Source organism: Schistocerca cancellata, chromosome 10 (genome assembly GCF_023864275.1).
Source record: "Schistocerca cancellata isolate TAMUIC-IGC-003103 chromosome 10, iqSchCanc2.1, whole genome shotgun sequence".
Taxonomy (NCBI): domain Eukaryota; kingdom Metazoa; phylum Arthropoda; class Insecta; order Orthoptera; family Acrididae; genus Schistocerca; species Schistocerca cancellata.
In genome coordinates, this window is record NC_064635.1 from 198,277,572 (window position 1) to 198,291,130 (window position 13,559).

Genomic DNA, 13,559 nt, shown 5'->3' on the forward strand with positions numbered 1-13,559 from the left:
TAAAAGCCCCTCAGACTGCATTTTAAGTGTTTAGTCAATAGATTGAAGAAAAATAAATTACTTGTTCAAATTATAAGTCAACGCGGGTGACTCTATATTTTAAAGTTCACCGCAATACCTGCCTGCATTGTTTTGTTATAATTTATTTCAGCTTAAAAATTGAGCTTACGACAGGTGTGAGCTGGCACCAAATGGTTCAAATGGCTCTGAGCATTATGGGACTTAAAATCAGAGGTCATCTGTCCCCTAGACTTAGGTCTACTTAAACCTAACTAACGACATCACAAACATCCATGCCCGAAGCGGGATTCGAATTTGCGACCGTAGCAGCAGCGCGGTTCCTGACTGAAGTACCTAGAACCGCTCGGCCACGCCGGTCGGGTGAGCTTGCACCCTAAGACGAAAAACGTAGCCCAACATGAAGACCAGCCACATCTCTGAGCCACTTAATCAAGCTGAGATTAACAAATACAGGGTGATTCAAAAAGAATACCACAACTTTAGGAATTTAAAACTCTGCAACGACAAAAGGCAGAGCTAAGCACTATCCGTCGGCGAATTAAGGGAGCTATAAAGTTTCATTTAGTTGTACATTTGTTCGCTTGAGGCGCTGTTGACTAGGCGTCAGCGTCAGTTGATGCTAAGATGGCGACCGCTCAACAGAAAGCTTTTTGTGTTATTGAGTACGGCAGAAGTGAATCGACGACAGTTGTTCAGCGTGCATTTCGAACGAAGTATGGTGTTAAACCTCCTGATAGGTGGTGTATTAAACGTTGGTGTAAACAGTTTACAGAGAATGGGTGTTTGTGCAAAGGGAAAAGTTCTGGACGGCCGAGAACGAGTGATGAAAATGTAGCACGCATCCAGCAAGCATTTGTTCGCAGCCCAGGAAAATCGACTCGCAGAGCTAGCAGAGAGCTGCAAATTCCACAATCAACTGTATGGAGAGTCCTACGAAAAAGGTTAGCTATGAAACCGAGGCGATGGATCGGCCGCCAGGCAGCCCGTGACAGAGCACTTCATCACTGGCCTCCAAGAAGCCCTGATCTTACCCCCTGCGATTTTTTCTTATGGGGGTATGTTAAGGATATAGTGTTTCGGCCACCTCTCCCAGCCACCATTGATGATTTGAAACGAGAAATAACAGCAGCTATCCAAACTGTTACGCCTGATATGCTACAGAGAGTGTGGAACGAGTTGGAGTATCGGGTTGATATTGCTCGAGTGTCTGGAGGGAGCCATATTGAACATCTCTGAACTTGTTTTTGAGTGAAAAAAAAACCTTTTTAAATACTCTTTGTAATGATGTATAACAGAAAGTTGTATTATGTTTCTTTCATTAAATACACATTTTTAAAGTTGTGGTATTCTTTTTGAATCACCCTGTATAATACGTTGGGGTTCGAGAAAAAGTATTCAAACCACAATGAGTAGTGCCCAGTACTGTCGTAGAGCTCACATGGAAAGATATAGGCGTTCATTTTTTCCGCGCGCTGTTCGAGAGTGGAGTAATAGAGAATTATTGTGAGAGCGCATAGATGAACGCTCTGCTAGGTACTTAAATGTGATTTGCAGAGTGTCCATGTAGATGTAAACGTTCTCTGTCTTTCTCTGTCTCTCTCTCTCTCTTTCTCTTTCTCTTTCAGTCTCTCTCTTTCTCTCTCTGTCTCATCCTCTCTCTCTCTCTCTCTCTCTCTCTCTCTCTCTCTCTCTTACAGTACACACACGATCGCTTCGGTATATAAGTGATAACTGTAGACCCAATTCGACAAACAACGCACCACTAACACTCGCTGCACGAGACGCTGTGGAGAGTTCTGGAATTTAGCCAAATCGTTGGCGCAAACTTCACACCACCATATCTCCTCGACCTTGGCAGCCAAATACTGGCGACGATAATTTCTCATCAGGATTCGAACCATGTACCTCTCATTTGAGTGCCACCTCAAAGGCATGAGATCTCTGCTACGGAGGAGAGTACGGGTCGTTCAGTTTCGAACAAACATCGAGACACTTAACATTATTTTCGGTCTATGATATGTCAAAATCTGTAAGCGGAGCATACAGCGGTATGTGGCAGGCATACTTGTTGGTTTCACTAACGATTTGGAAAGCAAGAGACAGGTTTCCTGTCCAGGGATTATCTCATGTTACAAGGCGGCCAATAAACTGTTGTCTTCGTACAATTTCCCAGTTTGGAGGAGACAGTATATCTATCCATCATAAATGTCACATTTTTGGTATATATGGGGACGTTTACGGATATTTGTCACCTTTCATTGTTTCATATTGGGCTGGTCCCTACCGGTCTTCCCTGTTTGACCACTAGTGCGTTGAAGAGAACTACTTTCTTGGCGTAGCTTCTGCTCATTTGTCCTGGGAAAGCAGGCGAAGTTAGTTCGTCCCAAACATCCTGTCAAAAAAATGGTTCAAATGGGTCTGAGCACTATGGGACTTAACAACTGAGGTCATCAGTCCCCTAGAACTTAGAGCTACTTAAACCTAACTAACCTAAGGACATCGCACAAATCCATGTCCGAGGCAGGATTCGAACCTGCGACCGTAGCGGTCGCGCGGTCCCAGACTGAAGCGCCTAGAAACATCCTGTCAACACTTCAGCAAGTTATGTGCTGATTTTCGACTGTGTGCTCTAAACAAACCTAGTGATCTTATGGAACACATTATTTAAACATATGCTCCAAATTTTTACAGTTTGTTATCTATTGAGCCAGGTTAATACTCATGAATGTGTTTTCCAGTCGCGCAAGTAATGTAAGCAAATTTCTTTGAGTTTCTGTTTACTGAAACGCTCTGCGATAATCCACTATATCCTCATTGCTGAATAATATGAATTCAGTTTGTTAATTAAGTGCCATGTATAGGATTTTTAATGTATAACTTTCAATAGTTATCTTTATAATGGATACTTTCGTAATCTTTGCTTCCCACAGCTGGAGATCCAGGTGGGGGAACATCTGGAGAATATGCTGGGAATCCTGCGGTTACAAGTCTACTCCATGCTGTCGACTTTACGAACCACAAACAATAACGTCAGGTAAGATAAATTTCCATGTGATGGGATCAAAATATTTTTTACAATAATAACACATACCTACGATGAACATACCTACTGGAGGTAACAAAAAAAAACCAGATTTCGATTTACAAGGTCAACGCTGTCTAGGTAAACAAGCAAAGAGCGCATTATGACCTTAATGGGCCATTGGGGACCCACCAGCCGCCGTCTCATCGCTAGTAAACCACTTGTACTATAACTGTACGGGGAGAGTGCGCTGCAAGGGTTTAAGCAACTGACGCCTGTAATGCCCTCCTGTGACTTGCTGCTTTCCTGAGCATCTACGGAAAGAGGTAGAAGGACAACGTGTAGTGGACTGACCGACAGCCAATCCACTATGACTTGTAGCCGAATAGCACGCGTTTAAGCTCACGCAGACTGGCGTGAGGTCTGGAACAGTTAAAGGAGTTGAGTCTACTAAATAAAGTACGAAGCTCTTTGAATACTTAACTTTAATCCATAATTGGTGTACATCGGTCTGATGGTTCATGCTTCATTAGATACATAGCAAAGGATAAATGGCGCCTTGCTAGGTCGTAGCAAATGACGTAGCTGAAGGCTATGCTAACTATCGTCTCGGCAAATGAGAGCGTATTTGTCAGTGTAGCTTCGCTAGCAAAGTCGGCTGTACAACTGGGGCGAGTGCTAGGAAGTGTCTCTAGACTTGCCCTGTGGTGGCGCTCGGTCTGCAATCACTGACAGTGGCGACACGCGGGTGCGTCGTATACTAACGGACCGCGGCCTATTTAAAGGCTACCACCTAGCAAGTGTGGTGTCTGGCGGTGACACCACACAACGAAACTACCACTATGCGCTAAGTGGTGGAAAGTCCACGCCTCTACACAGAAAGTGGGGTTCGCAGGCTTAACTGCTCTGCTAAGTAGCATAGATGGTGATCTTAGCATCTCGGCCGAAAGAGCACAATGCCGGTGCACGCACAAGTGTTTCGTAGCATACCGTTCATCACACATTGTTGAACATGGATCTCCGCAGCCGACCATCCCTACGTGTTCATATGTTGGCCCAACGATATCGTCAGTTACGATTGCAGTGGCGGCGGGACCATTGGAATTCGACTGTCTATCGATGGAAACGTGTCGGCACTTCACACTTTCGCTACACTAGGTCGCAGGTCGTCTCCACAAGTACTGTGATCGAGGTGAATGGCGGCTCGAAACGCGCAGCGCGACAGGGACGTAGGCTGCTGGAGGTAGTATTATGCTATGGGAGACATTCTTCTGCTCTTGCGTGGGGCCTGTGGTCGTAATCGAAGACACGCTGATAGCTGCGGACAACCTGAATCCCTGCATGCTTGGTGTCTTCCCCGATGGTGATGTCAGCTTTCAGCAGCCAGAACTGTGAACTGACGTTGATGTCTTGGCGACCATGTAAATCCTATGAAACCCATACGGGTCGCTATCGGTCGCCATCGGCGAGTACGCAAGACAGCGGCCTTTTTTATGCGAATCACATGACCTTTGCATAGACATCTCATGCTACATACCTCAACAAACCCACCAAGAAACTGTCGGATACCTGATACGCAGAATCGGTGATGTATTTCGTTTCAAAGACTGACACACTAGCTATTAAACAGGAGGTCATAATGTTTTGGTTCATCAGTGCATGTAAGTGCTGTATAAAATATTTATGCTGTTTGGAATACATCGTTAGTTCTTCAGTCACTCATTGCTATGGTTGGTAAAATCTGTATATTTTTAAGGCTAATTATGTTACGTATACTTCGTCGGTCCTGCACCATGTGGAACCTTGGAACATAATACACTCATGCTCATAAATTAAGGATAACTGCAGAATGTGGTGCCACACAACGTGGCGCTACACAAAACAGGCGCTAATAGAATAGGCACATAGGGAACACACACGACACAGAACTGTAAGTCCAAGGGTATTGGAGGTAAGTTAAGAAAACCGTGCCGAAACACATGTGCTACAAAACGCCACTGTTTCCGGCGCATGTACCCCGACATCAATATGAAATATGATCACCATGCACAAGTACACAGGCCGCACAACGGGTTGGCATACTCTGGATCAGGTGGTCGAGCAGCTGCGGGGGTATAGCCTCCCATTCTTGCACCAGTGCCTGTCGGAGCTCCTGAAGTGTCGTAGGGGTTTGAAGACGTGCAGCGATACGTCGACCGAGAGCATCCCGTACGAGCTCTATGGGGTTTAGATCTGGAGAAAAGGCAGGCCGCTCCATTCGCCTGATATCCTCTGTTTCAAAGTACTCCTCCACGATGGCAGTTCGGTGGGGCCGTGCGTTATCATCAATCAGTAGGAAGGTGGGACCCACTGCACTCCTGAAAAGGCGGACATACTGGTGCAAATTGACGTTCCGATACACCTGACCTGTTACAGTTCCTCTGTCAATGACACGCAGGGGTGTATGTGCATAATCCCATCCCACATCATCAAACCACGACCTCCATACAGGTCCCTCTCAAGGACGATAAGGGGTCGGTATCTGGTTCCTGGTTCACGCCAGATGAAAACCCGGCGAGAATAACTGTTCAGACTATACCTGGACTCGTCCGTGAACATAACCTGGGGCTACTGTTCCAATGACCACGTAATGTGTTCTTGACACCAGGCTTTATGGGTTCTCCTGTAACCAGAGGTCGGTGGAATGCACCTTGCAGGTCTCCGGGCGAATAAACCGTGCCTGTTCAGTCTTCTGTAGACTGTGTGTCTGGAGACAACTGTTCCAGTGGCTGCGGGAAGGTCCCGAGCAAGGCTACCTGCAGTACTCCGTGGCCGTCTGCGAGCACTGATGGTGAGATATCTGTCTTCTTGTGTTGTTGTACACCGTGGATGTCCCATACTGTAGCGCCTGGACACGATTCCTGTCTGCTGGAATCGTTGCCATAATCTTGAGATCACACTTTGTGGCACAGGGAGGGCCCTTGCTACGACCTGCTGTGACCAGCCTCCAGTCGCCCTAGTATTCTACCCCTCATAACATCAATATGTGGTCTTTGAGCCATTTTCAACACACAGTCACCATTAGCACGTCTGAAAATGTCTGCACACTTACTCGCTGCACCGTACTCTGACATGCACCAACACACCTCTGCGTATGTGGACTGCTGCCAGCGCCACCGTGCGACGACCGCAGGTCAAATGCAGCGCATGGTCATACCCCAAGGTGATTTAAACCCCCAAACCGCTCACCGGACCTTTGTTTCATCATGTATCAAAAGCACTCCGTCATCAGGCCGCAAGTGGCCCATCGGCACCATCCGACCGCCGTGTCATCCTCAGATGAGGATGCGGATAGGAGGGGTGTGTGGTCAGCACACCGTTCTCCCGGTCGTTACGATGGTTTTCTTTGACCGGAGCCGCTACTATTCGGTCGAGTAGCTCCTCAGTTGGCATCACGAGGCTGAGTGCACCCCGAAAAATGGCAACAGCGCATGGCCTGGATGGTCACCCATCCAAGTGCCGGCCACGCCCGATAGCGCTTAACTTCGGTGATCTGACGGGAACCGGTGTATCCACTGCGGCAAGGCCGTTGCCTATCGTGTATCAGTACTATCCTTAATCTATGAGCATGAGTGTAGACCTTTTTCCATGGAACATGTGATATTAGAAATTAACTGAGATTCGTTAACGGCTAAACAATTTTACTTCTGGAACTTCCTGGCAGATTAAAACTGTGTGCCCGACCGAGACTCGAACTCGGGACCTTTGCCTTTCGCGGGCAGAAATAAAGCTGTGAGTACCGGGCGTCAGTCGTGCTTCGGTAGCTAAGTTGGTAGAGCACTTGCCCGCGAAAGGCAAAGGTACCGAGTTCGAGTCACGGTCGGGCACACAGTTTTAATCTGCCAGGAAGTTTCATATCAGCGCACACTCCGCTGCAGAGTGAAAATCTCATTCTGGAATTTTACTTCTCTTACAATTTAAAATTTGGGTTACTTTCCAACATCTTCAGTTTCTAAATGTATTTAATTTTTTAATACAACTGGTATGAATTCCTACTAGGGATCAAACTTAGTCCTGGTTTTGAACGAATACAGGTTATTATCAATTGTGAATTCAGAGTTAATGCAATTTACGAACGTAAAGAGAGATTAAATTGGCAGTTAAATTAATTTTCTTCACCTCTTTAACCCAGTTTCGTGATTACCACTCAAAGCAGTCCCAGAATGCTTTCATCTACTTTGTCTTTGCTTTTTCAATTACAATATCAGGCAATATTTTATGACGTGTGCACAGGAGAAAACGTTGCCTAATGAATGGTAATTACGTTTTTCAGTGCGGACTGGGCCAGCGATCCTACAACTGTCAACGCGTACCACACATTCCAGTCCAACGCTATCAGTAAGTAATAAACACAAGAACTCTTTATCATGCCAATTAAAACCTGGACATAACAGAAAAATGAATATGAAATCCTGCAACTGTGTTCTTCATAGATTTCTTTGGGTCGCTGACTAAGAACCGGATGTCAGAATTACAAAATTGAAAACGGCGGATCCAATTTAGCGGATCAAAAATTAGAAATTTTGCGGATTCAAGTAGGCCTACGGGTACAAAATATTTTGAGGTCGCTGACGATGAATTACAAGTCGAAACTGCTGTTCTGAAATGTCGAAAGACGCTCGTTTTTTGCTCTCCTTTCATATTTTTTATAATATTTAATCCCCCATTTTTGGTCGGACAATGTCATGCCCAGTTGGTTTTTAATTTTCTACACTTAAAAACATACTGTTACTGAGGACGAGGGGAAGGTATCTCTGTTTTATTTTCTTAAAAACTGCAGTCTCTCCTCTCAAGTAGCCATAATGGAGTCCTTTTTCCTGCCTAGACTGTCTACCTTGAAAGCGTGACTCGTTCGTTTGAATACCTTGTCTGGACCAAAGAAGCCCCTTTACTTATTCTCACAAGTAGCCGTACTAGCCTTTGAAACCTTGCCTCTCCTGTATGTTTGGTGTCGCAAACAGAACTCGTTTAGCTTGAAAGCATGAATCGTTCATTTGAATAGCCTTGTCGTGGCCGAATAAGCCCCTTTACTTATTGTCACAAGTAGCAGTACCAACCTTTGAAACCTTGGCTCTCCAGCGTGTTTGGCGACGCAAAGAGAGCTAGTTTAGCTTGAGAGGATGGCTTCTTCGTTTGAATGCCTTGTTTGGACCAAGGAAGCCCCTTTACTTATTCTCACAAGCAGCAGTACCAACCTTTGAAACCTTGCCTCTCCTGCACGAATGGTGGCGCAAAGAGGTCCCCCTGCTTACTATAATAGTTGACACAGCAATTTTGCGCGGCCTCGTTGGCTATGAAGGCGAGCACCACTTTCCGTCCCCACAAAGTTGTGACTCTGCTTTGAACACGGTAGAGAGGCTGAATTCGCGAGAGAGATTGTGTTCCTGCCGTTGATGGGTAAGCGTGTGTTCCTAGAGGACAAAGATTTAGACTAACGTCTGTTAAGTTAGAAACCCCGAAACTTGAAAGCACGAGCGCTTGCTTGTTCTATTATACAGGGTGTAAATTTTAAGTTGACAAGCCAGAATAACTTGAAAAATAAGCTTCACACGAAAAAGTGTGTAGAAACCAAAGCTGATTATTTTCGAGGGGGACGTCTGTTGGTGCTAAAATTAGCCCGCCACCCCAGCCCCCTGGGGTGGGGCTGGAGGCAATTTTAAAATTTCAAATGGGAACCCCCATGTTTTATTGCAGAATCAGATTCTACATAAAAAACTACGTACATTTTGTCTTAAACGTTAGTTTTGATTCTTGGTAGATGGCGCTGTAATCTAAGAAAATCCATGTTCTCATTTTTGCGTGGAAAATGATTACAGATAAATAAAAAATACTTATTTACTACGTAAATTTTGATTCGCTAAAACTAGAACTGTCCCTCTCTCCCCATAGGGTGGGGTTTGAGAGAGAGGAATTAGAGTTTTACAAATGTTGAACCAAATATTAATTTTTTCTGCAGATTCGGATAAGTATTGTTTGTTTCGTGGTCATGAGGCCACACAACTTTTAATTATCCAACAAATCATCTGACTAGCTAACTAACTAACCAAACATCCTACTTAAGTATTTTTTATTTATCCATAACCATTTTCCACGCAGAAATGAGAACAGGGATTTTCTTGAATTACCGTTAGTTAGACCTCATGCATGTGCAGACACCAGTATATTTTTGTAACCGTTGTAAGTAGGCTGTTTAGGTTTTTATATTGGTAACGCCACGTAGCGCTCTGTATGAAAATCACTGGCTGTGCTGTGTGCAGTCTGTGGCTGGTTGGCATTATTGTAATATTCGGTATTGTAGTGTTGGGCAGTTGGATGTGAACAGCGCGTAGCGTTGCGCAGTTGGAGGTGAGCCGCCAGCAGTGGTGGATGTGGGGAGTTAGATAGCGGAGTTTTGAGAGCGGATGATCTGGACGTGTGTCCATCAGAGAGAGTAAATTTGTAAGACTGGATGTCATGAACTGATATATATATTCTGACTTTTGAACGCTATTACGGTAAATACATTGTTTATTCTCCATCAAAATCTTTCATTTGCTAACTATGTCCATTAGTAGTTAGTGCCTTCAGTAGTTTGAATCTTTTATTTAGCTGGCAGTATTGGAGCTCGCTGTATTGCAGTAGTTCGAGTAACGAAGATTTCTGTGAGGTAAGTGATTCGTGAAAGGTATAGGTTGATATTAGTCAGGGCCATTCTTTTGTAGGGATTATTCAAAGTCAGATTGCGTTGCGCTAAAAATATTGTGTGTCAGTTTAGTGTTGATCAGATATCATATGATATCATATCAGCACAGTCATTCATTAATTTTTCTAAGGGGACGTTTCACCGTTAATTTATGGCAAGACAAGTTCTTGTTGCTTTGTTACTGATTGTAAAACTATTTGGCGAACGGCTGATTGTACAGGGTTATTACAAATGATTGAAGCGATTTCACAGCTCTACAATAACTTTATTATTTGAGATATTTTCACAATGCTTTGCACACACATACAAAAACTCAAAAGGTTTTTTAGGCATTCACAAATGTTCGATATGTGCCCCTTTAGTGATTCGGCAGACATCAAGCCGATAATCAAGTTCCTCCCACACTCGGCCCAGCATGTCCCCATCAATGAGTTCGAAAGCATTGTTGATGCGAGCTCGCAATTCTGGCACGTTTCTTGGTAGAGGAGGTTTAAACACTGAATCTTTCACATCACTATGCGTGAAACTTGCCCGCACGCGTTCAACCGTTTCTTCGCTCACTGCAGGCCGACCCGTTGATTTCCCCTTACAGAGGCATCCAGAAGCTTTAAACTGCGCATCCCATCGCCGAATGGAGTTAGCAGTTGGTGGATCTTTGTTGAACTTCGTCCTGAGGTGTCGTTGCACTGTTATGACTGACTGATGTGAGTGCATTTCAAGCACGACATACGCTTTCTCGGCTCGTGTCGCCATTTTGTCTCGCTGCGCTCTCGAGCGCTCTGGCGGCAGAAACCTGAAGTGCAGCTTCAGCCGAACAAAACTTTATGAGTTTTTCTACGTATCTGTAGTGTGTCGTGACCATATGTCAATGAATGGAGCTACAGTGAATTTATGAAATCGCTTCAATCATTTGTAATAGCCCTGTAGTATTGCGTAAAAGAATGATGTTATACGTGACACTGTATTAAGTTACAGATGGTGTGATGAATGCTCCAGTGAGTTACCTGGCATGAAGAACTGATCCTACTTTGCTATTCTTACTTACCTGTAGCGGTTTATTTCCCGGCTTAAGTATCTTCAGTGGCGTCTGCATGTTAATCCTCACTATTTTTTCGTAAGCACTAACGTGTATTTCTCGTAGTAGCGGTCAGGCTACGTCATTCTCACCTTTTCCCACTCAATTCCTTATTGAGAGACTTGACTGCTTAAATAAACGTTCATGCAGATATCATGTTAAATTGTGGTAGACTAATCAAATTCCGTTTGTAAGCAATACTGAGATTTACTGTAATAAACTAATGTTGGATATTCGCTGTTTTAATGATATACACTGATCAGCCAGAACACTGTAAGCACCGACCTACTATCGATATAGACCCGCCCAGGCGATAGCGGCGTCACCTGGCAAGGAGTGACTGCTAGTCAGACACACCCATGGTGCGTGTACGAGGTGCATTCAAGTACTAAGGCCTCCGACTTCTTTTCTAATTAACTACTCACCCGAAATCTATGAAACTGGCGTTACATCTCGACGTAAGCGCCCTGCAGACGTACACATTTTTCACAGCGCTGACGTCATGACTCCACGGCAGCGGCGAAGGCTTCTTTAGGAGTCTGTTTTGACCACTGGAAAATCGCTGAGGCAACTGCAGCACGGGTGGTGAATGTGCAGCCACGGAGAGTGTCTTTCATTGTTGGAAAAAGCCAAAAGTCACTAGGAGCCAGGTCAGGTGAGTAGGGAGCATGAGGAATCACTTCAAAGTTGTTATCACGAAGAAACTGTTGCGTAACGTTAGCTCGATGCGCGGGTGCGTTGTCTTGGTGAAACAGCACACGCGCAGCCCTTCCCAGACGTTTTTGTTGCAGTGCAGGAAGCAATTTGTTCTTCAAAACATTTTCGTAGGATGCACCTGTTAACGTAGTGCCCTTTGGAACGCAATGGGTAAGGATTACGCCCTCGCTGGCTCACAACATGGACACCATCATTTTTTCAGCACTGGCGGTTACCCGAAATTTTTTTGGTGGCGGTGAATCTGTGTGCTTCCATTGAGCTGACTGGCGCTTTGTTTCTGGATTGAAAAGTGACATCCACGTCTCACCCATTGTCACAACCGACGAAAAGAAAGTCCCATTCATGCTGTCGTTGTGCGTCAACATTGCTTGGCAACATGCCAGTTGGGCAGCTATGTGGTCGTCCGTCAGCATTCGTGGCACCCACCTGGATGACACTTTTCGCATTTTCAGGTCGTCATGCAGGATTGTGTGCACAGAACGCACAGAAATGCCCACTCTGGAGGCGATCTGTTCAACAGTCATTCGGCGATCCCCCAAAACAATTCTCTCCACTTTCTCGATCGTGTCGTTAGACCGGCTTGTGCGAGCCTGAGGTTGTTTCAGTTTGTTGTCGCATGATGTTCTGCCTTCATTAAACTGTCGCACCCACGAACGCACTTTCGACGGATCCATAACTCCATCACCACATGTCTCCTTCAACTGTCGATGAATTTCAATTGGTTCCACACCACGCAAATTCAGAGCACGAATGATTGCACGCTGTTCAAGTAAGGAAAACGTCGCCATTTTAAGTATTTAAAACAGTTCTCATTCTCGCCGCTAGCGGTAAAACTCCATCTGCCATACGGTGCTGCCATCTCTGGGACGTATTGACAATGAACGCGGCCTCATTTGATAACAATGCGCATGTTTCTATCTCTTTCCAGTCCGGAGAAAAAAAATCGGAGGCCTTAGAACTTGAATGCACCTCGTAGTATCAATGAGAGTGCTGTCCGCGTGTAGAACGGGGAAGGCGCGCGAATAATCTGAGTTGTGATGGCGACTTCAACATGTGGTTAAACCACGTCAAGATGCCGTGTAGGTGGGCGGCTTCCCCTCAAAACAGATGTCGGTCATCGTAGGTTCAAAAATGGTTCAAATGGCTCTGAGCACTATGGGACTTAACTTCTGAGGTCATCAGTCCCCTAGAACTTAGAACTACTTAAACACAACTAACCTAAGCACATCACACAGATCCATGCCCGAGGCAGGATTCGAACCTGCGACCGTAGCGGTTGCGCGGTTCCAGACTGTAGCGCCTAGAACCGCTCGGCCACTCCGGCCGGCGGTCGTCGTAGGCCGGGCAGAGTGACAAAACAGGACAGACGGCGAACTGTGGCGGAACTGACATCAGACTTTTAATGCTGGACAGAGTACAAGTGTGTGTGAACACACAGTGCACCAAACACTCCTAGCGATGGGCCTGTGCAGCCGTCGACCCATGCACGTGCCAATGTTGACAACAAAACGTCGCCAAATACGACCGAAACGAGCTGGTGACCATCGGCACTGGACGCTGACGCAGTGGCAGAGCGTTCCATGGCCTGACGAATGCCGATACCTTCTTCGTCACGCCGATGGGAGGACGCAAATCCGTCGTCTTCCAGGGCAACAGCTCTTTGACACCTGTAATGCCGGACAGAGACAAGCTAGCGGCTGCTCCATTATGTTCTAGGGAACATTAACTTGGGTATCCCTGGGTCCAGTGGACGTCGTCCAAGGAACCAAGAGGGCCAGTCATTATCGTACGCTGGTTACAGACTACGTACGCCCCATCATGACGATCATGTTTCTCGATGGCAGTGGCATTTTTCAACAAGATAATGCGTTACGTCACAAGGCCAGAAGTGTAATGAAGTGGTTCGAGGAACAAAGTGGTGAGTGCCAGTTGATGTGCTGGCCCTCCAACTCGCCGGGCGGCTCTAGGCGCTTCAGTCTGGAACCGCGCGACCGCTACGGTCG

General features: G+C 45.7%; 1 protein-coding gene and 1 pseudogene across 1 annotated transcript in view; one reads left to right on the forward strand and one right to left on the reverse strand.

Annotated features, from left to right (window-relative positions):
* LOC126106257 (endothelin-converting enzyme homolog) overlaps positions 1-13,559 on the forward strand; it is a 593,945-nt gene that overhangs the window by 503,826 nt on the left and 76,560 nt on the right. Inside the window, exons 14-15 of the mRNA XM_049912482.1 lie at positions 2,952-3,055; positions 7,356-7,420. Coding sequence (XP_049768439.1) covers positions 2,952-3,055; positions 7,356-7,420 — 169 coding nt within the window. The remainder of the gene's footprint in view (positions 1-2,951; positions 3,056-7,355; positions 7,421-13,559) is intronic.
* Positions 6,502-6,616, reverse strand: LOC126107178 (5S ribosomal RNA; annotated as a pseudogene).